Source organism: Littorina saxatilis, linkage group LG2 (assembly GCF_037325665.1).
Source record: "Littorina saxatilis isolate snail1 linkage group LG2, US_GU_Lsax_2.0, whole genome shotgun sequence".
In the NCBI taxonomy this organism is placed as follows: domain Eukaryota; kingdom Metazoa; phylum Mollusca; class Gastropoda; order Littorinimorpha; family Littorinidae; genus Littorina; species Littorina saxatilis.
The window spans coordinates 79,838,562-79,861,618 of NC_090246.1; the positions used below are offsets into that span (position 1 = coordinate 79,838,562).

Below are 23,057 nucleotides of genomic sequence, written 5' to 3' on the forward strand. Positions count from 1 at the left end.
TGCTTTTCAGTCTAAAATGACACCGGAAGCGAAAAATTGTCGCGCATACTGTCACAAAAAGACGTCATGATAAAGTTACACGCAAAACAAAAGAGACTTTGACGTCATTTACTTTTGTTCTGACTTTTCCGTCTGTTCCTAGCTTGTCAGTGAAGACTTGACGTGAGTAAGCTTACCCAAAACGTCTTTTAGTTCTCTGTTCGCATTGCAGCTGTGAAATAATCAGTCTTGTGTCTTGGTCGTGTAGGTACAGAGTTTGCTTCTGCAATCGTTGTGTTCGTGTTGATGACTGCTTCGTAAGACAAATCAGCGAATCTATCGTGTGGAAGACATTTCTGTACAAAGCACCGAACCCAACAGGAGGCTGTATTGATGCGTTTGCAATTTTCTGAAGAAATAAACTGCATGTGGTTAATTTCATCCGTTTAATGCTTGCCGAAACGAGCCGTAAGGCTTTAGAATAAAAGATTTTACGCATTGCTTGGCCATCTGATCACAGATGAGGTCGCAGTTTGTAGGTTGAATCTATGAATCGGCCAGAGATAGATCTGCATTTCTGGTACGACCTTCCAGATTATCAACAGCGGGTTCATGGTCGGAATCAAGAGGTCAAATTTGCGTGGCTCCCAATCATTTCATAAAAGATTTCCTTTTTCTTGTTTCTGCGGCTGCGCAAGTTATTTTGCCTAGGTCATGGCCGAACTTTAGGCCTACGAAGAAATATCGCTGGATATTTTCTCACTAGAATAACAGAGACAAAGAAGGGAAGTCATGCTATATATTATATTATGGTATAGTATGGTTAGTACAAGTGAGTCCATTCATAGGACAGCCTGTGGTCGCTTCTCATTTACTTCCACACTCGCATGTAGTGGATAGAAGCATGGGTTTGTAAATAGCACAGTAAAGTGGGTCCGTGAGAACAGAGAATGATGAGAGGATAGTCCTAATGGCTTGTTGTCAGTTAAGAATCATGTCTCTTGCAAAGCATAATACCTCTATCTGTCCCCTCGCGGGTTAGGGGGAAGAATTTACCCGATGCTCCCCAGCATGTCGTAAGAGGCGACTAACGGATTCTGTTTCTCCTTTTACCCTTGTTAAGTGTTTCTTGTATAGAATATAGTCAATTTTTGTAAAGATTTTAGTCAAGCAGTATGTAAGAAATGTTAAGTCCTTTGTACTGGAAACTTGCATTCTCCCAGTAAGGTAATATATTGTACTACGTTGCAAGCCCCTGGAGCAAATTTGTTATTAGTGCTTTTGTGAACAAGAAACAATTGACAAGTGGCTCTATCCCATCTCCCCCCTTTCCCCGTCGCGATATAACCTTCGTGGTTGAAAACGACGTTAAACACCAAATAAAGAAAGAACCTCTATCTGTCCCAGTGTAGGCCAATTATTGGTCCTGAGAGGATGTGTGTAATGCTCAAGGAAACAAGCTGGACATGTGTTGTTTCAGAGCGTATCACCCTGGAGACAACATGTGTATAATGTTGAAGTGTGCATGTTGTTTCACAGCATATTACTGTAGAGGTAAAAAAAACCATTGTGATGGTGCTGACAGAGATGTGTGTGTGTTGTTTCAGAGCGTACCACCCTGGCGGCCCGGGCATGCTGAACGCTCCTCACAACCACAAGTCAAAGTCCGCCTCCACCACCCCCATCAGCTCCCCCCCACCCCTGTAAGTCAAAGGTTTAATCTACACATATTCCATACCAAAAGAACTGTTATGAAAAATCATAACGTGAAAGGTGTGCAAATGAATAGGCATGAGAAATGGCCTGAGCGGGAGCTAATAGTGTGTTGCAGATGAAAGGAAAAAGTATCTGAACAAGATGTTCTCTTTTTTGTCTGTGCTTTTACTATTTCTGTTTCATATACATGTTCAAAAAAGTTGTGCATCTTTGTGAAAATGCTTCTTGACTTTTATTGTTTTTACTGTGGTTGCCAATCCACCCTCCGTTTTTTAATTTTTGGCTCACGTAAGTGTAGCCTATGCGATCGTAACTTTGTCTGTCTGTGCGTGCGTGCGTGCGTGCGTATGTGCGTGCGTGCGTGTGTATGTCTGTGGTAGAAACTCTAACATTTGAAGACGTCACATTACATTGACGTCACATTATGACGTAAGAGGGTTAGACGTCACGCAAAGGAAGTACTGAAAGTCTCGGTCATTATTATTTTGAGCGGGCCGAGACTAGTTGGCAGTCGTGTCCCTGTAAGTAGGCTACATGCAGACAGACAGATCTAGATCTAGTGTCTCACTTTCTTGCACAGTTTCACCTATGCTCTTTCTGTGTGTGTGTGTATGTGTGTGTGTGTGTGTGTGTGTGTGTGTGTGTGTGTGTGTGTGTGTGTGATGGAGTGATTGAGTTTGTGTTACTGTTTGTCGATTTCTTACGTGAGCCTTGATGGCTTCGCCTCTTGTTTTATTTTATTTTTTAAAAATTTTGACTATGGGATTTACTTGTGATGTTGCAGCGGTCAGTCTCATTTTACACGGCCCTTGTCAAGCAGTATAGCAGAGTGGAATCCCTTTGACGACAACTTTAACTCCGAGGGCGACGACTTCATGTTTGGCGCTGAGTTCGACAAAATCAGGAGAGGCTCCAACACAAGTGAGTTGCTGCTACAAAAATTATCTTGGCAATTAGGCTGCACTGTCCCATTAGATGAAGGATGGATAAGGTTTGTTTAGCAATGGTCCCTGTGGCGCAATAATGTAAAACGTTCCATAAATGTAAGAAAACCTGAGAAAATACAATACAATACAATACAATACAATAATCTTTATTCATCTCTAAAAGAGAAATTACAAGCTTGACTGTGTGTCTGTAAAATCAATCAATTAATCAATCAATCAACCATGCATGTAGTAACATTCACATCGCATATTCACATCATATCGTTACACGCAAACATTGTACCCACACACTTACTAAAATAAGCCTACAAATAGAAGCAATGCATTGCCTGTTTAAAAATTATATCACATTATCACCTTATCACACTTTAACCACATTATCTTCTCACATTTGTATCCTATAAGTCAATATAACTAACAACAGAGAAAAACAAAGTCGAAAGAAAATTGGAGGTCTAAAACGTGGAAGGTCTTAAAACACACACTTACACTTGCCTCTTTTGATACATCTATGATCTAAAAATTTGAGAAAATCAGGTCTGAAAATAGAGGCAAAACTTGCAGAAGTTATAAACAGAAAATATATGGGGAGTGGGGGGTAAACAAGTTCTTAAAAGGGGGGGTTCTAGTGTATTCGGGTTGTAACACCATCCTTTCAAGCCTGGTTGTAACAATGTATGCTTTTCTTTGTCACGCTCTCTTTTCTTTGTACAGGGGGTTTCACTTTATTTTTGTGTGAACATGACATTTTCACCGCACCTTTCCAGGTATATCCAACGTGAAGAGTCGAGAGGATCTGGTCATGTCGGGCTCGGACTCATCGGATCCCTTTGGCAACGCTCCCTTCAAAAAAACCGGTAGGTACCCTGGATTCTTGTCATAGTTTTGTGTCTTTGTGTTTCTCTTCAAATTTGGTGCAATCTTACCCGTGTGTGTTTCTATGTGTATCTGAGGGTAAACATGTTTTGGGGGAAAATGGGTGGCAATCATTGTCATCATTACTGTTGACAAGCAGTTATCTGTAACCATGGGTTTTGTTGGATTGTGTTGTCTTGCTACTGTTGTGTTTGTCTTTTGTCATTGTTTGTGTTCATGCCATGTTTGTCCAAAAAGTTAGATATTATATATATACCTGCCTTTAAAGCTGTGTCAGACTGTATAGTATCTGTGTAATGAGGTTACCATGATTGAGGAGGTAGCACGTCACTGTATGCAACCTGTTGCTTTTATGCGTTGTCGTGGTTATGTGGAGTTTCATGTGACAAAAGCCAAGAAGAACATTTTGAGCTAAGCTTATTTTGACTGGGTTGAGGATTGTCTGGTCAGTGGTTTGAAGAAGCAGTTTGGTATCGGGAGTTATTCGTGCTTTTGGTGGATTTGGCTAACCTGAGAGTTTTTGGACTGGTTGTACTTGTATTCATAACAATTTTTGTGTTTTCCGGTGTAAAAGTGTTTTTATACTCTGACATGTGTACTGATGGGAGCGTGTTGTAATGATGTGTGTTCACTTTGCTGTCAGTCATGTCTATCTTACCTCACGAAGACTGTTACTGTTAGCTTTGAATGGTTGAAGTAGATTTTGACCTTTTATTAACTCATACTTAATGGTATATGGTTTTTTTTTGGTCTCATTCATGAAGCAATGTTGTCATTAAGAATTGCTAAATATGGAGATTGATTTTTTTTATAACACTGTGTAAACACGTTTAGTTTATATCACTTTAAATCACTGTGGTTTGTGGAATTTGTACAGTCACAAATGTAGTGTTACCAACACTGGGTGTCATTGTTACTCAACACTTAGCAGCATATTCTTTGTTTCTTGCTGAAGAAGGCAGGTTTGTTGCCCTCCCACTAACAAGAAGGATAAATACAAGTGGTTTTTGTTGTTGTTGTTCTGGTGTGTGTGGTTTTTTTTTTGGGGGGGGGGGTTGATACAACAGAGGATGGCTGTTTCAACTGCCGTGAACAACAACAAAGAAAACAACACAAACAAACAACAAAAGGGAAGGTGTCACGCAGATAGAAGCACAATGTTGGTGCTGGATTTTTTCTTGTGAAGTAACACTCTCTGCAATTTTTTTACATGTAGATGTTTTTAATGCTACTTTTCTCACTCCTAAGTTGTTTTTTATCATCACTTTTGATGAGCAGTGAATGTATTTCAACGGTCGAAGGCCTCAGTAACGTCTGCATCTCAGAAGAAAAATTAGATGCACATATATATAAACTTCACTTATTGTTGCTTTTTCTCACTCTTGTAGATCTGACAATTTTTGTTCTCTTTTTGTACTTGGACTCTGTGGTGCATGCAGAATTTTACTTTACAAATTGATGAGTCAGTGTAGTAGATTTTTGTGTGTGTCTTTTCTGTTAGATTTAGAGAGTCATATCCATGTTCTTGTGTATAATCAAGCCCTGAGTGTACTTTTTTGTGGCATCAATGAAATCACGTTGCTGTGTCTTTTTGTACTGTGCTCTCTGATGAGACTTGTACCATCACCATTTTTTCATTTTCCAAAGTGTACATTGAGAAAGAGGTAGAAAATAATGTGATCTCCATGTTTTCGTTGTTTTTGTTTTTATATACAGCAGTCTCTGCCAGAATGTGCAATTTGCAGTGACTTGTGCATTGTCAGTAAGCTGTTTTCAACTTGCACTGTGTACATTATGTGGTAGTTGTTGCACATTTATCATTGGCTGTTTGAGGTTAGGTTATGTTTTTGCAACATTGTTCACACTATAACCATGTTTTACTGTGCTTCTTTTGTTTAGATTATTTATGTGTACAGTGGAACCCCTCTCTAGCGACCTTGAAAATGTTGACAAAAATCGGTCCTTATGGAGGGGGGTCCTTACAGAGGGAGGGGGCGGGGTCAGGGGGCCACAAAGAAAATCACCTCGGATTTAAAAAAAAAAAAGAAAACAGAGAAGTTTGAGTTGCTGACGACCGTTTCCTCAAGCAAACTGCTTCGATTTCATGTTTGACATTGTCGATGGTGTCCACCAGTTCTGGTGCATGTTTCAATGCAAAAAGAGTTACCGTATTTGACGGATTACAAGACGCACCGTTTTATAAGCCGCACCCCCGACTTTAAAAAAAAAAAAAATGGGACGAGCCACGTATAGGCCGCGTCACTATATTAGCCGCCGTCGAAAAAAATATAATCAGATCGTGTCAATCAATCAAAACAACCAGGCAAACGAAAGTACGGTATTTGGCGAAATCGGCTCTGAGAATAAACAAGTGAAACAATCCGAAAGAAGAAAAGTGAAAAAGTTTGAAGAAAAATATCACACACACAATTTGTAACCAACACACACATGTAGTCCCGCCCGGAATAAGCTTTTTTGGGATGATTTACGACTTTTGCGCACATTTCGAGCAGACGAAAACACAACATAGCGGCTCTCGCTCCTCTAACTATCGCAAGACACAAAAAAACGAAATCTTGCGCGCGCGAGATCCTGATACATCCGGTGTTTCTCTGTACACTATCTTGTCACGATGACTTGTTGACAAACGAAGATTCGCGAAAGAAAGAGAAAAGCGCCGAGTCTTGAGTAGAGAGCTAATAAAGTACAGGTAATCGTTAATCGAGCGAAAGGAAAATCCGCGGCGACTTCAATTAGGTGAATGCTATTCAACTGGTTATAACCGGTTTGTCAGTGATGCATTACTGACTGAGAGTCTTGGCTTTGTCTGACCACAGGCGGAGGTATCGTTCACTGGACCACCACTATCATAGTAAGACTACAAGTCTTACTATCATAGTGGTGGTCCAGTGAACGATACCTCCGCCTGTGGTCTGACAAAGTCGTTACACAAGCTGTTAGGTCGGTCCTCAGACGTCAGAGCGGGGTGGTCGCTACACTGGTGACAACTATATAAGGAAACACATCGGTTAAAAAAAAAGGCTTGTTTTGGCGGGGTAGTCGTTAGAGAGGGGGGTCTTTGTGAGGGGTTCCACTGTAACTGTGTAAAGCTACTTTGTGATTGTGGGTGAGCATTGTGTTAGAACAATTAAGGACACTTTGGACAATTGCCTAGGTTGATGAAGTAGATATCAAAACAGTTAGGTTTGGTAGCCACAATGCTCCCCAAAGGCTTTCTTTAATTAAGCTCGATGTAGACTTTGCGAAGTTGACTTTGCCCAGTTAATATCACTCTTATCCCCCCCCGCAGGTTAGGGGGAAGAATTTACCCGATGCTCCCCAGCATGTCATAAGAGGCGACTAACGGATTCTGTTTCTCCTTTTACCCTTGTTAAGTGTTTCTTGTAAAGATTTTAGTCGAGCAGTATGTAAGAAAATAATGTCAAGTCCTTTGTACTGGAAACTTGCATTCTCCCAGTAAGGTAATATATTGTACTACGTTGCAAGCCCCTGGAGCAAATTTTTGATTAGTGCTTTTGTGAACAAGAAACAATTGACAAGTGGCTCTATCCCATCTCCCCCCTTTCCCCGTCGCGATATAACCTTCGTGGTTGAAAACGACGTTAAACACCAAATAAAGAAAGAAAGATCACTCAGGCTAAATGAGAAAAAACCCAACTTTTCTTCAAGCTGCAGTAGTGTTCTTGTTCACACCACCCCCCTCTATGTCTTTTCTTCGAACAAAAGTTAAACGTGTTGTATTGGTCTCAAAAAGATGTTCCAAAAATGTAACCTTTCTAGTTTTTTATTTTTTTCAGATAGTAAACATTCCAATTTCTGAACTTCCTTGTTTTTTGATTTGTACAAAAATTAAACATTCCAATTTCTAACCTTTCTTGTTTTTTGTTTCTCACTGAGCTAATGAGTTTTGTTATGCCAACTGTACCACCACACGTCGATGGAATGGAAAAGCTATTGGTTGCTAGATGTGCAGAAGGGAGAAACATTCTGGTCACTTTGTACATTAGGCCAAAAAAAAAAATAGGTGTGGTTACGGTAACATAGCCAAAAAAAATAGGGTAGGAATTAATTAAGGTAGGCAATCACTTTTTTTTTTTAAACTTTTTTTTCTAATGTTAAACCTACTTGACAGGAAAATAAGTGTGCGACTCAGCGCTTTCGCTTTCATTGCGTTTTCTGCACTCGTTTTTTGTGTGTGTTTTTTGACAAATGTAATAAAAAGTTATTGGGTCGGCCCCTAAAAATAGGGTAGGTCGGGTTACCGTAACCACACCTATTTTTTTTTAGGCCTTACTAATACTTGTTAAGTTATAGTTTAGATTTGCCTTCCGGTCAACATTCGGTTGGTTTTTGAAACACCTTTACCCTCACCTGTACTTTGTTCACTATTTTTCAGTATTATTTGTGATTGTTTTATTTTTCATTGTTTTTTCTGTTCTTTTTGTTGTTGTGTTGAAAAGTGTTAATAACTCCACCATGCCAAACCTGTTGCTTGAAACCAGTGTATCGTTTTTGTCAGAGGGTTGTATTTTCTCAGAATTGTGTAAAGGGATAGATAGACCCCCGCGGGTTAGGGGGAAGAATTTACCCGATGCTCCCCAGCATGTCGTAAGAGGCGACTAACGGATTCTGTTTCTCCTTTTACCCTTGTTAAGTGTTTCTTGTATAGAATATAGTCAATTTTTGTAAAGATTTTAGTCAAGCAGTATGTAAGAAATGTTAAGTCCTTTGTACTGGAAACTTGCATTCTCCCAGTAAGGTAATACATTGTACTACGTTGCAAGCCCCTGGAGCAAATTTTTGATTAGTGCTTTTGTGAACAAGAAACAATTGACAAGTGGCTCTATCCCATCTCTCCCCCTTTCCCCGTCGCGATATAACCTTCGTGGTTGAAAACGACGTTAAACACCAAATAAAGAAAGAAAGAAAGTAAAGGGATAGAATGCCTTTTGGTAGTGGGGGGATGTGGGGAAGGGGTGGGGTTATATAGTAGAGTAATAGACAAACTGTGCAAATAACTCTGTCGGGTTTGTATGGGTTGTTAAAGAGTGAATACTTGTACTTTTAGTGAGGCAAGCTTTTCACATGTGCTTCTTGTCCATGTGTTTCAGACACACCCCTCGCTACTGACTAGCCTAAGTAAAGTAGGAAAGTTTGCCTCACTAAAAGCAAGAGTATTCACTCTTTCGCAACCCATACAAACCCAACATGGTTATTTCTGAACATTGTCTATTAGTGAAATAGACTGATCAGTATTAGCAGTAGTTTGAGCTTTCATTATTTCCACCCATTACAATTAGATTTTGTAGTATCCCAGTTAAATCTTTCCTGACTAAGCATGGTATCTCATTCCATCATAATTATTTGTTAGTGCAATGTCCCAGTTAAATCCCTCATGATTTAGCAATGGTATCGCATACTTTCCCTCATGTGTTTTAGTTGTGATTACCTAACCAGTCTGAGATTTTCAAATCATTACTTTTCTCTTGAGTTATCAGTTTTGAATTCTAGCACACTCAAAAATTTATTCAGTGAGATTCGTTTTGTGCTCAGGAAATGAGTTTATGAATTCAGAAGTAGACTTTTCAGTAAATGACCATATAAACCCATTGGAAGTTTCAGTGAATGACCAGACTCACCAGAAACACAGGGAATAAAGTGTAGTCTGTTGGCGGAAACTTTACTATCTTCGTTGCACAGCGGTTAGCAAACATTCGGGGTAAAAGTCATTGTGAGTCTGGAGTGGTGTGCTTTTCAGTGAAAGGATTTCTGTATTGTTCTGGGATCCCAAGCGATCCCTCATTGCATAAGGCCTCTGGGCTGAGTCTTGTTTTACTGCCAACACAGCAGAGCGCAAAGAGAATACAAGACAGTTATTTATTGTGTGCCCTTGTAGATGATCACAGCGGCCAATAGTTATTCATAGTGTGAATGAGGGGTAAAAGGATGTAATGCTGTATGTGTAAACACAGAATAGAAGACCGAGTAGTTTTGTATTCCTGTAGTTGTCGTGCATGCTTGTATCTTTTCACCAGTATCCCTTCTCTTGCAGCGTGAAATGCCCCACCGTCCTACCACAACTTGAGGAATCCACTCTTCTGTGAAACATGAGGCACTCCACGGTCACCTTGACACATCCATTGTCCTCTGTCATTTGCTTCAAGGTCAGCCAAGGTCATCTCCTCTCTGTGGGCCATGCAGCGCGTTCCACAGTTCGCTGACAGCTTGTACATCATGCTGCCATTTTCTCCCACTTCAGCTGGGGGTTAAGCCATCTACTCTTGTCTGAGAACAAGGTCAACCAAGGTCATCTTTCGATCTGTGAACTGTGACCTCTACCTTCCTGCTGATGAGCTGAGTGCGTCCATTCTGCTAAGCTGTGAAGGTCACAAGGAAGGATCTAATTCATTGAAGTTCTCATGCCATCACTTGTCCACCAACCATGTCAAGGTCACATGGAAGGATCCATTCGTAGAACTTCTCATGCCATATTTCACTTGTACACCAACCATGTCAAGGTCCCATGGAAGGTTCCACTCATTCATGATCTCATCTCGTGTCCATCATCCATGGCTTTTTTTGACTTGACGCTAAGACAATCTGCAATGTCTGCTGCATGATATTCAGACTGCTCTCAACACTGCATCACACTGCACAACGTTAAAAGAAGAAGAACTGCACTGTTAGAACGTTAGAAGAAGAAGAACTGCACTGTTAGAACGTTACAAGAAGAAGAACTGCACTGTTAGAACGTTACAAGAAGAAGAAGTGCACTGTTAGAACGTTAGACGAAGAAGAACTGCACTGTTAGAACGTAGAAAAGGAAGAACTGTGCACTGTCAGTTTTAGGAAAGGGACTCTCCATGGCATTGACAGTATTGTTGCAAGACCGAGTCAAGGTATTTGTGCTTGCTGGTGCTTGACCTGTGTCCACGGTCAGGTCCAGACCTCCATTCTACCGCTACACCTTGCTCACAGTCACCTCCAGGTGTCCGGCCTTGTCAGGCTTTTTACACACAGGGTTCCATAGCAATCCACGCTGTTGTCAAAGTAGTTTTACAGGCAAGGCATCCATTGCTTCTCAGTGCAAGCTTTTTTTTCCTAAATGTATTTACGCTTGGAAGTATTGTGCATACGTCGGATTGTACTTGCACCGGATAAACAGCAGTATTTGTAGAATGATATGACTTAAGAATAAAACAGCATGCAAAGCTCGTAGACTTGCTGTCCAGGACTTGTACGGCCCCATCCTGCAAGGCTGTCCACATGGTAGGCGGATCAGAATACCATAGCCAGCTTTTTGCTTATTTAGTATTTGGTATATTGTCCTTGTGGGATTTCCTCAAAGAAATTCGGGCTGCGATCCCTGGGGATGGCGTGCAGCAAAAGAATGACACTAGTTTCCATGCAGAATTAGCAAGAAGGTACACTTGGGTAGATTTTGAAGACGAGAAAATGTGCGCCGGATCTGTACCGACCCAAATTTACAGAGAAAATCTGACCGATATGACAAATTATGCTTTTGTGAAGGTCTCACATGACTTCCAAAAGTCCTTCTGGTTTTTGCACCATCTAAGATTCTGCTGTTTGGAGCCCTGGCTTTCTGTGGAGTTAGTTTAAGTTATTGTCAAATTTTGGTTAGATAGTATTTTAAGCACTTGGTGCCTGGAACATGCTTTTACGAGCAGATGCACATATCTTTCAGCACTTGTGTTTTACAACAATGAAAGCCAGCACGAATGGTTTGATGTGATTCTGTTGCTGCAAGTACCACAATACTGTTGGTTTGACTGTGGTGATAATTCATGTTACTGCAAGCACCGCCATACTGTTGGCTTGACTGTGGTGATAATTGATGTTACTGCAAGCACCGCCGTACTGTTGGGTTGACTGTGGTGATAATTGCTGTTACTGCAAGCACCGCCATACTGTTGGCTTGACTGTGGTGATAATTGATGTTACTGCAAGCACCACCATACTGTTGGCTTGACTGTGGTGATAATTGATGTTACTGCAAGCACTGCCGTACTGTTGGCTTGACTGTGGTGATAATTGATGTTACTGCAAGCACCGCCGTACTGTTGGCTTGACTGTGGTGATAATTGATGTTACTGCAAGCACCGCCGTACTGTTGGGTTGACTGTGGTGATAATTGCTGTTACTGCAAGCACCGCCTTACTGTTGGCTTGACTGTGGTGATAATTGATGTTACTGCAAGCACTGCCGTACTGTTGGCTTGACTGTGGTGATAATTGATGTTACTGCAACCACCGCCGTACTGTTGGCTTGACTGTGGTGATAATTGTTGTTACTGCAAGCACTGCCGTACTGTTGGCTTGACTGTGGTGATAATTGATGTTACTGCAACCACCGCCATACTGTTGGCTTGACTGTGGTGATAATTGATGTTACTGCAAGCACCGCCATACTGTTGGTATGACTGTGGTGATAATTGATGTTACTGCAAGTACCGCCGTACTGTTGGGTTGACTGTGGTGATAATTGAAGTGGAAGGTATTAATGGTGATACTGGGGGAACACAATCAGTGATACTGCACCTAATCAAGCGACAAATGGGTGCATGTTGTGGTTTTTTTTGGTCTCACAGTTCAACAGAAATCAGTTTTGTTTTTCATGATGTCTTTGATGTCACCAACTAAGGGTAAAGTGCTTGCCATACTTTTCTTCAATGACATTTTCGTTCCAAGCTCATTATATATCACGTAATTATGTATTTCTCTGAACTCACGTTGCTATGGGTGCTTCTGCTACTTACATGTAATGCTGCAAATCTTGACAACAATATACATTCTTTTCTCAGAGTTCTACAGAGACTTAAGGTTTACATGACAGATAGTACCAGTGCATTTTTCAAGAAGAATTCCATGACTTTTTCATGTCAAATGTTGATAAGAGACCTTTATGAAATCCATTGAAGGATGAAGAGTGAATGAAGACAGTGTATTGTTAAGTGTTATTCCACACCTGTGCCAGGCTGAAGTTTATTTTCTGGGAAGATTTAAGCTGTACTGAATAAGATAGCAATCATATAAAGGATGCATGGGTTTATTGGTTCTCTGTGTGAGTGTGTGTGTGTGTTGTTTTGGTAGCTTAGGTCCAGGTAAATGGCCGATTTGTATTTGCAGAGCATTTTTATCAAGTGCACATTTTTAGGAAAGTCAGACTCTAGTGTAATTATTCTTAATTATTATTTTGCATGAGTCTTTGCTTGGAATTTCTAATGGTTAATTTAACACTAGACGTGTGAAGTTGTAATGTCCGGTCGTAATGAGTGATCTCAGGTGTGACTGACACCTTTATCAAGTCAATCACGGTTTAAGGAAAAAAGTCATACCCGTTTTGGTTCATTCATTAGTTTGCTGTATGAGTTTCTGTTTGTTTAGTTAAATCATACATCTAAATGATACCTTCAATAATACATCTATACATCTAACTCATCGGTCTTATTTTCAGGATCACCTCTATCAAGGGTGATCATTCACTCCAAGTCATGATGCATACATCTAAATTATACCTTCAATAATACATCCATACATGTAACTCATTGGTCTTATTTTCAACCCTATCAAGGGCGATCACTCACTCCAAGTCATGATGGGGTTGGGGCAATGTGGGGGTGGGGGGAGGGGGGGGTGGGGGACACTTCAATGGCATTATGATAAACGAGAATCATGCTTAGCGTCCGTGTCAGTTTTGCTTGCGGGAACTAAACTTTGCCTCATGCTAATAGGGGTTGATGATGCAACTGCAAGCTCTCCTATGCTGAATGTTTTTCTTCCTAATGTAGAATGCTTGTAATGAATGGCTAGGTTGTGTGCAATGTTTTTAATCGGGCAAAACTGCTCCGGTAATCATTGTGAAAGGTTTGTCTAGTCAACCAGAGAGGCATTCATTGCACCATCTGTGTTTGAGAGTATTTTGCTGTATAATCATATCATCTAGCGCCTACCAACACTTGACAACCAGTATGAATCACCATCTGTGTTGGAAAGTATTTTGCTGTATAATCATATAATCTAGGGCCTACCAAAACTTGACAACCAGTATGAATCACCATCTGTCTTTGAGACGTGGAGCTTGTACAGCGTAATGCGGAACAACACTTTCATATTTCTTGCATACCAACAACAGAAACATCTGGTAAATGAAATCCTAAGGAAGCTACCTGTCATTGTGCACAAAAATTGTACAGTAGTACCTGTGATGAAAGGACACCCTTGGGACCAACCAACTGTGTCCCTACATTGCAGGTGGTCTCTTGTGGTAGGTATAGTTGTAAGTCAAGTGTTAAGACTGAAGGACAGCACAAAGTATCCTTTATTGTGAGGTGTCCTCTCATGGGAGAGTCTTCATATAGCAGACAACTTTGTACCTTTTTATTGTTGATTTTTTTGGTCAGAATCTGCAGATAGCAGATAGAATGTGGACTGGGTGGCCGAGTGGTAACGCACTTGCGCTCGGAAGCGAGAGGTTGCGAGTTCGACCCTGGGTCAGGGCGTTAGCAATTTTCTTCCCCCTTTCCTAACCTTGGTGGTGGGTTCAAGTGCTAGTCTTTCGGATGAGACAAAAAATCGAGGTCCCTTCGTGTACACTACATTGGGGTGTGCACGTTAAAGATCCCACGATTGACAAAAGGGTCTTTCCTGGCAAAATTGTATAGGCATAGATAAAAATGTCCACCAAAATACCCATGTGGCTTGGAATAATAGGCCGTGAAAAGTAGGATATGCGCCGAAATGGCTGCGATCTGCTGGCCGATGTGAATGCGTGATGTATTGTGTAAAAAAAAAATTCCATCTCACACGGCATTGAATATGTGCGCGATATAAATTGCATAAATTTTTTTTTTTTTAAATCCCTGCGCTTAGAACTGTACCCACGGAATACGCGCGATATAAGCCTCATGTTGATCGATTGATTAAGAATGTACACTTAATAGATCGATGATTATCTTTGTGTGTGTAACGTTATATTACTGCACTTATTTTCATTATGTGTGTGTGTGTCAGAATCTGCAGATAGCAGATGGAGCGTGCAGTTATGGATTGATGATTACATTGTACACACAACCTTGACTTGGTGCTGGTAGCTTGATTTTTCTGGCGATAATTTCTCACACGCTGAATCTTGCTTGTAACTCAATTCTAGGGTGGTGTTTTTTACATTTTTATTTCTTCTTTTTTTCCATGAATGACATGTGTTTTTCTTCTTTTGCACTTTAATGCTTTTTCATGTACATTGGTCTTGTTATTTGTGATTATTGGTTGACATTGTGCTGAACATTATGCACCAGAAGCAAGAAGGGTAGTGAATGAATGCGCAGGCTGATGTGAAGGATTGTCTTGTTATTTGTCATTACTGGTTGACATCATGCTGAACATTATACACCAGAAGCAAGAAGGGAAGTGAATGAATGTGCAGGCTGATGTGAAGGTGTGTGAAGGAATGGTTATAGCGTAGAGGATTGCCGCACAGTGTCTTAGGCCAGAAAACATATTGTGCACACCCAGGAGGGCCAACCTCACCATATCTTGCAACTTAAATCCATAAACAAATAGACTGCCAACGTTCCAAAATTCCGAATAAAAAAACAAGAAAGGTATGTTATTTGAACGGTATATTTATAACAAAACAAAACGTTACGTTAAAGTGAACAAAACGTTTTGTTTTGTTATAAATATAACATTCCAATAACACACCTTTCTTCTTCTTTTTTTTTTTTAATCTTGGAACTTAGTTCAAAACAAAACAAAAAAACATATGAAAAAAAAAATGGAGAAAAACGAGTGAAAAACCCCCAAAATAACAAAACTTCAAGATCAGCTCAAAACTTTGAAACGTATGCAGAAAGGTGTCCTTGGTCTTTACAGACATAAGGAACATTCAGTAATAGTTGACAAAACCGTTTTTGAAGATTGTCCTTAATTGTGCCCGAAGTCGACTTTGCGAAGATTTCGCGAAGACTGGGCAAAGTCTTTTTACAGAAAACTCAGTGCTAAAGCTTCATGCAGCAATCTTCGCTAAGTAGACTTCGCCCACTTAATGACAGACTTTAAAGTTTCTTTTTTTTTTATGCATAACACGTGGCATTTTGTTCCAGTAGATAGAAAAACTTGAATGGCGTATAAATAAATATATAAAGCACCTTTTATTTACATTTTTACTTGAAACCCTGTTTTGATATCTGTGTTGTATGTAGAGAAGAAGCGTGTTGTGTATAGCCACCATTCCTAACAGAGAAAAACTTGATGTACTCACCCCTGCACGGCCTGCTTCACAAACCATGTGTGTGATACGGAGTCGGGTCATTTTTGAGTCACTTGAGAAAAAGTGACTCTATGTAATCGGTCAGTGTTAGTCTGTCCGGCCGGCCGTCCGGCCGGCCGGCCGTCCGTAGACACCACCTTAACGTTGGACTTTTCTCGGAAACTATCAAAGCGATCGGGCTCATATTTTGTTTAGTCGTGACCTCCAATGACCTCTACACTTTAACGATGGTTTCGTTGACCTTTGACCTTTTTCAAGGTCACAGGTCAGCGTCAAAGGAAAAATTAGACATTTTATATCTTTGACAAAGTTCATCGGATATTATTGAAACTTTGTAGGATTATTCTTTACATCAAAGTATTTACATCTGTAGCCTTTTACGAACGTTATCAGAAAAACAAGGGAGATAACTAGCCTTTTCTGTTCGGCAACACACAACTTAACGTTGGGCTTTTCTCGGAAACTATAAAAGTGACCGGGCTCAAATTTTATGTGAACGTGACTCCCAGTGACCTCTACACTTTGACGTCTGCTTTGGTGACCTTTGACCTTTTTCAAGGTCACAGGTATGTCTTGAAGGAAAAAAATTGAAATATCATATCTCTGAAACTATTCATCGGATTTGATTCAAACTTTATAGGATTATTCTTTACATCAAATTATTTACATCTGTATTGTGTTGTGAATAGCAATTTCTTCCTGTCCATCTGATGCCTCATATAATATTCAGAACTGCGAAAGTGACTCGATCGAGCGTTTGCTCTTCTTGTTTATTGCACAATGCTTTCCACACGTCACAGAAACATTGTTTTATGTATTGTACAGGATTATGTATTTGGAATGTAGAGCCTTTTATCCAGAATGAAATGCCATGTCCAGTTTGCAAATGCTGCTCTTTTGCGTTCTTGTTTTGATGTTACGAATTTTTAATCATATTGTTTGATGATTAATCAACTAATGTGTAGCTGATTTTGTTGATCACTATGGTGTTGTTTTTACGGATCATGCAAGTGCTTTATAGACATGCAATTCCAGTTGTCCAGACAATGTTTGAGTGCGTGTGTCTGTACATTCTATAGAATGCTTGCACGTTTTAAACCTGCAGTACAGTTGACTGACGGTAGAGTATCACGTGTTAACTTAGGTTCTAACGTATGATTGTACAATGGAATTAATGCATTGATGATTGTTCCACGGCTTGTGGTGTTGTGCTGAATTGTCTGAAATCCTCGTCACACTCACCCTGTCACACCTTTGGCAAAACCCAGGGTCTGTGTCTGTGTGTGTGGTTTTTTTTTTTATCTGTGGATCCGTGTATGCATCTGTGTGTATGTTTCTGTCTGTCCATTGATCAGTTGGTCAGTCAGTCAGTCCGTCAGTCTGTATGTCTGTTGGTCTGCAGTTGTTTTGTGATTTGTAGAAAGAGTGAAAATTCAATTGTTTACATGAACATGTGTGAATAGAGCAGTACAATTGTCAGTTTTAATTAATGATCTTCCCAGCTTTTGTTTTCACATTTGTTCATCCACAGAGGCTAGCGTGTTGAGGTGTTAGATTTTTTTGGTTTTGTCCAGTCAGTTTAGCTGTAGAGGTAGACTCAGTGCACTGCAACTGTTGCACATTTTCCAGTGTTTTTGTAGAGTTTTACACTCTCTTTTTTCAGTGTGTGTTTCTGTAGAGTTTGCTAGATAGGATAAACTTCCAAAGGAAAAGAAATAAATGATTTAAACAATGTGTTGTAGTGTGGCATTTTGGAACTGTTGTTGTGCGTGTTGGTGTGTGCAGAATTCAGTTACCTATTTCAGCGTTTGTCAGTACGGTAGATGTCGAATACTGCACAAGAAGAACAAGTCGCGTAAGGCGAAATTAATACATTTAGTCAAGCTGTCGAACTCATAGAATGAAACTGAACGTACTGCATATTTTCACCAAGACAAGTCAGGTTCGTCAATCCTTGCAAGAAGGAAATCGCTCACTTTTCACGTGCAAAACGAGGTGAAATTAACAAGCCAGAATAGCCAAGTAGCGTATTGCGCAAAGGAGGAAAACCCGCTTTTCTGTATTCTTTTTAATTTTCTGAGCTTGTTTTAAGTACAACATATCATATACATATGTTTTTAAAATCAGGAAATGGTAAAGGATAAGATGAAATCAGTTTCGGATCGATTTCTTAAATTCTAATCGTAGTATTAGTTAACCTATTTTTGACTCACATGCGAAGCAAAAGTGAGTCTATGTACTCACCCGAGTCGTCCGTCCGTCCGTCCGTCCGTCCGGACGTCCGTCCGTCCGGAAAACTTTAACGTTGGATATTTCTTGGACACTATTCAGTCTATCAGTACCAAATTTGGCAAGATGGTGTATGATGACAAGGCCCCAAAAAACATACATAGCATCTTGACCTTGCTTCAAGGTCAAGGTCGCAGGGGCCATAAATGTTGCCTAAAAACAGCTATTTTTCACATTTTTCCCATTTTCTCTGAAGTTTTTGAGATTCAATACCTCACCTATATATGATATATAGGGCAAAGTAAGCCCCATCTTTTGATACCAGTTTGGTTTACCTTGCTTCAAGGTCAAGGTCACAGGAGCTCTTCAAAGTTGGATTGTATACATATTTTGAAGTGACCTTGACCCTGAACTATGGAAGATAACTGTTTCAAACTTAAAAATTATGTGGGGCACATGTTATGCTTTCATCATGAGACACATTTGGTCACATATGATCAAGGTCAAGGTCACTTTGACCCTTATGAAATGTGACCAAAATAAGGTAGTGAACCACTAAAAGTGACCATATCTCATGGTAGAAAGAGCCAATAAGCACCATTGTACTTCCTATGTCTTGAATTAACAGCTTTGTGTTGCATGACCTTGGATGACCTTGACCTTGGGTCAAGGTCACATGTATTTTGGTAGGAAAAATGTGTAAAGCATGTGAGTCGTATGGGCTTTGCCCTTCTTGTTGTTAATTGTGATCACATTTTAAGAGTAAACATGACATATGTATATATTTTCTGATTCAGAATTTGATGAAGAATACGATGCAATCAATGTTGAATCTCTTTGCGAAAATTTGATTTTAATGACAACTTTAATGAGCAAACTCATTAATTAATTTTTAAGCCTCCAAGCTGAAATGCAATACCAAAGTCCGGGCTTTGTCGAAGATTACTTGACCAAAATTTCAACTAATTTGGTTGAAAAATGAGGGCGTGACAGTGCCTCCTCAAGTTCCACTAAATGCCGGATATGACGTCATCGAAGACATTTATCCAGGAAAAGAAAAAAATGGTCTGGGTCAGGAACTCTCATGTGAAGTTTCATGAAGATCTTCCCAGTTTTCTCGGAACCGATCTACACACACACACACATACACACACACACACACACACACACACACCACGACCCTCGTCTCGATTCCCCATCTCTATGTTAAAACATTTAGTCATAACTTGACTGAATGTAAAAAGTGCAGTGGAGTTACAGACGTTTTTAGACTTGTTTAAAATTTGTAGCCTTCGGGAAAATCAAACGCTGCAAACAATTCCTTTACATACTGCATTATAAACAGAACCTGGAGGTACAAACATTTTGTTATTGGTAAACTTTTCACAATTGTCAAAAGTGTTGGGCTTATCACAAGCAAGAAGTACAGTGATTCCAACAGAGAAGAGGCGTTAGTAGGACTTTGTAAAGTGATGTTGCTTTGGGCATCTAACCACAGAGATTAAGCTCAAGTACAAAGACAGGGGCAAAGGACATCTGTCTCACCGACACCAGCACCAACTATAGCAACAAACAAATGACAAGCATGCACATAGAGTTGTGCAAATCACTGTTTTCATCAGTCGCAACTGAGAAAATGGTATGGATATGCAAGAAACCAGATATATGTGCAAAAGAAATAGTAGGTGTAGAGGGGGTGGGGGGGTTTGGGTGGCTCAGCCCCTATCAGCCAGAAAGGTACAGTATGACTGCATTTATGTTGACCTAAGTATTGACCTCAAACTTCCATTCATGTTTACAAGCCCTGAGACTTTGGCTGTGAACTTGGGATCTTTATCATGTGCATGCTTGCAATCGGATATGTGCAAACACTGAGGAGAGTCTGCACGAATGTAGGTGTTGAACCCACGTCACAACAGCTTTCAAGCCAGCGCTGCTACCGACTGAACTATCTCCCCGCCTTATGATGATACTTGCAGGGTGACAAGAAGCTGATGTTTCAATCAGTAAGTTAAATAGAAGCTGATGGGCGCAGTGGCTGAGTGGATAAGACGCCGGCCTCCCAAGCAGAAGGTCGTGGGTTTGAATACTGGACGCGCCTGGTGGGTTAAGGGTGGAGATTTTTCCGATCTCCCAGGTCAACTTATGTGCAGACCTGCTAATGCCTTATCCCCCTTCGTGTGTAAACGCAAGCATAAGACCAAGTGTGCACGGAAAAGATCCTGTAAATGTAATTCATGTCAGAGTTTGTTGGGTTATAGAAACACAAATATACCTAACATGCAACCCCTGAAAGCAGCGTATGGCTGACTTAATGGCTGGGTAAAAACAGGCGTACACATACAAATCTGTTATCACTGCTAATTGCCGTACTGTGCATGTTGTGCTTTCAGACAAGGCCGGGGGTCAGGAGGATGACAGTGAGGAGGAGGTCACCGAGGAGCAAGAGTCAAGGTCACGCGACTTCCTGAAGGCTGCGCTGGGTCGGTCACGCTACAAGCATCTGGTCAACACCCAGGACAACGAGGATCGCGACGACAATCCCTACGAACTCAACCTGACCCTGGACAAGATGGGAGACGACTCCAGCAGAGACTTTGCGGCCACGGAGTCTCAGTCATCGTACGCGGAGGACGAGGACGACCGTGGGCAAAGCAAGGGGAGGGAACAGAGGAACGACTTCGGCTACCAGGAACTGGAGGATGAGTACGGGTCTCGTCCCGTGCAGGTGTCAGCCGGCTCGGCCACCGCTCGCAGGAGGGAGGACACACAGCAAAGCCTCCCCGTGCAGACCAAGACGGGGGGAATGGGGGGGAAGAGTGCGGGAGGGGGAGCGGGTGCTGACCGGGTGGTGGGACACGAGTACGGGGTACGGCCGCTGTTGGACGACGATGAGCTGCAGCAGGCCCACGGTTCCCAGCTTGCCTCGGCCAGTAAGCCCGTGCTCGACGCCGACATCAGCGCCTCCACTAGCACCATCACGTCAGAGGCCGTTGCCATGACGACATCACAGTCATCGTCCGTGGCCTCACCTGTTGAGGGCGCGCAGAGTGGAGACGTCTTCGCTGCGGCGCCGTTCCGCAGAGGGAGCAAACGCACGACGCCGTCAAACCTGGCGGGTTCTGGAACCTCGTCCGACATTTTCACCAAGGCCCCGTTCAAGTCCCGCAGTTCCAGTCGCAGTCAGAACTCGTCGCAGACGGTCAGTCCGGCGGACACGGCCACCTACAGCCAGGCGTCACAGTCTCGCCACAGTCCCGACGCCGATATTTTCAGTAACGCTCCGTTCAGCGGCAAGCACACGCCCAGCTCCACCGGACCCTCCTCGAGTACAGTGTCTCCGCTGGCCCACGATGCCTCTCTGCTCACGCCTGATGAGGCTCTGCCAGGGGCCGGGACCTTCCCCCAGAAAGCTGCGCTCAGCCCCGATACGTCCAACTCTGTCCATGCCTACACTGCTCCCCCCTCCTCTCAGCCCCAGCCCCTGCTTGCCCTGCAGAAACCTCCGTCTGTCAGACCTCAGGGAGACCCCGCCCTGCAGAAACCTCCGTCTGTCAGACCTCAGGGAGACCCCGCCCTGCAGAAAGCACCGCCTCCTGAAGACCCCTTTGGTGCCGTGCCGTTCCAGGCGGCCATGAGGAGAGGTGGGGGTGGGGTGCAGAGAGAGGCGGGGCCAGTCACCAGCACGCCCATCAAGGCCCGGCACCCCGCCCCTGGCCCCGCCCTCACTCACACAGGCCCCGCTTTCACACAGACAGGCCCCACCCTAACACAGACAGGGCCCGCCCCCACGCAGACAGGCCCCGCCCTCACTCACAAAGTCAGCGCAAAGAGCGGGGGCGGGGATCTGTTCGGCATGCAGCCGCACTTCTACAGCAAGAGCACGGAGCGGCCGCAACACTTGCTGGACACTGACGAGCAGGTTCTAGTCAGCGACCCCAGTGACACCGGCCAGTACCAGCGCCTCAAGACACGCAACCCCAAGCGCACCGTGCGTGACCCCCCGGTGCGTGACGTGTCCGGCTCGGCCTTCTCCAACATGAGTTTCAACGATGAAGACGAGATGCAGTCACAGCCTGGCATTGGGTCGTCACAGTCTGGGATGGGGTCGTCGCAATCCTCGCACAACCTGCACAGCGTCTACCACCCCACGTACTCTGCCAGAAACTCTCCCCCCGTCTCCAGTACCCCCAGTCAGACAGTCAAAGCTCCGTCGGGGGGGTATGACTGTGGGACCTGGCCGCGCAAACATAAACGTTTCCCTCCCCCGGCCACCGCCGAACCTTTCTCTGTCAAGAAGAAGTAAGTGGTTGAAAGCAAGAGTATTCTGGAGTAGAGAGAGTACACTGGATTAGCAAGAGTACAATGGATAGCAAGAGTACACTGGAGTAACATTACTAACAAGAGTACACTGGAATAGAGAAAGTACGTTGGAGTAGCAAGAGTACATTGGAGTAGCAAGATTATGCCAGGAAGTGATTGATTGTAATGGAAGAATTTGGCAAGAAGTGTACGGGTGTATAGATACATGAACACTGCATTCAGTGAGTGACAATGTAGACAGTGAGGCGATTGATAGAGAAAGTGTCTTGTGCACAGGCCGTATAGTCAAGAAGCCATGTGTGTCCGAAGGTGTTCTGGTAGTCAACAGGCCAAGTATTTGTCACACGAATAGTCAAGAGGCCATGTCACATGGTTTGTCAAGAGGCCATGTATTTGTCCTGCAAATAGTCTGATGGCCTCTATTTTGTCACACAAATAGTCAAGAGGCCATGTATTTGTCACGCAAATAGTCTGATGGCCTCTATTTTGTCACACAAATAGTCTGATGGCCTCTATTTTGTCACGCAAATAGTCTGATGGCCTCTATTTTGTCACACAAATAGTCAAGAGGCCATGTATTTGTCACGCAAATAGTCTGATGGCCTCTATTTTGTCACGCAAATAGTCTGATGGCCTCTATTTTGTCACGCAAATAGTCTGATGGCTTCTATTTTGTCA

General features: G+C 42.3%; 1 protein-coding gene across 1 annotated transcript in view; it reads left to right on the forward strand.

The window, feature by feature from the left end:
• LOC138959834 (AP2-associated protein kinase 1-like) overlaps window positions 1-22,742 on the forward strand; it is a 39,573-nt gene extending 16,831 nt beyond the window's left edge. Inside the window, exons 13-16 of the mRNA XM_070331468.1 lie at window positions 1,587-1,682; window positions 2,480-2,616; window positions 3,410-3,499; window positions 20,450-22,742. Coding sequence (XP_070187569.1) covers window positions 1,587-1,682; window positions 2,480-2,616; window positions 3,410-3,499; window positions 20,450-22,362 — 2,236 coding nt within the window. The 3' untranslated portion in view covers window positions 22,363-22,742. The remainder of the gene's footprint in view (window positions 1-1,586; window positions 1,683-2,479; window positions 2,617-3,409; window positions 3,500-20,449) is intronic.
• Window positions 22,743-23,057: the final 315 nt, after the last annotated feature.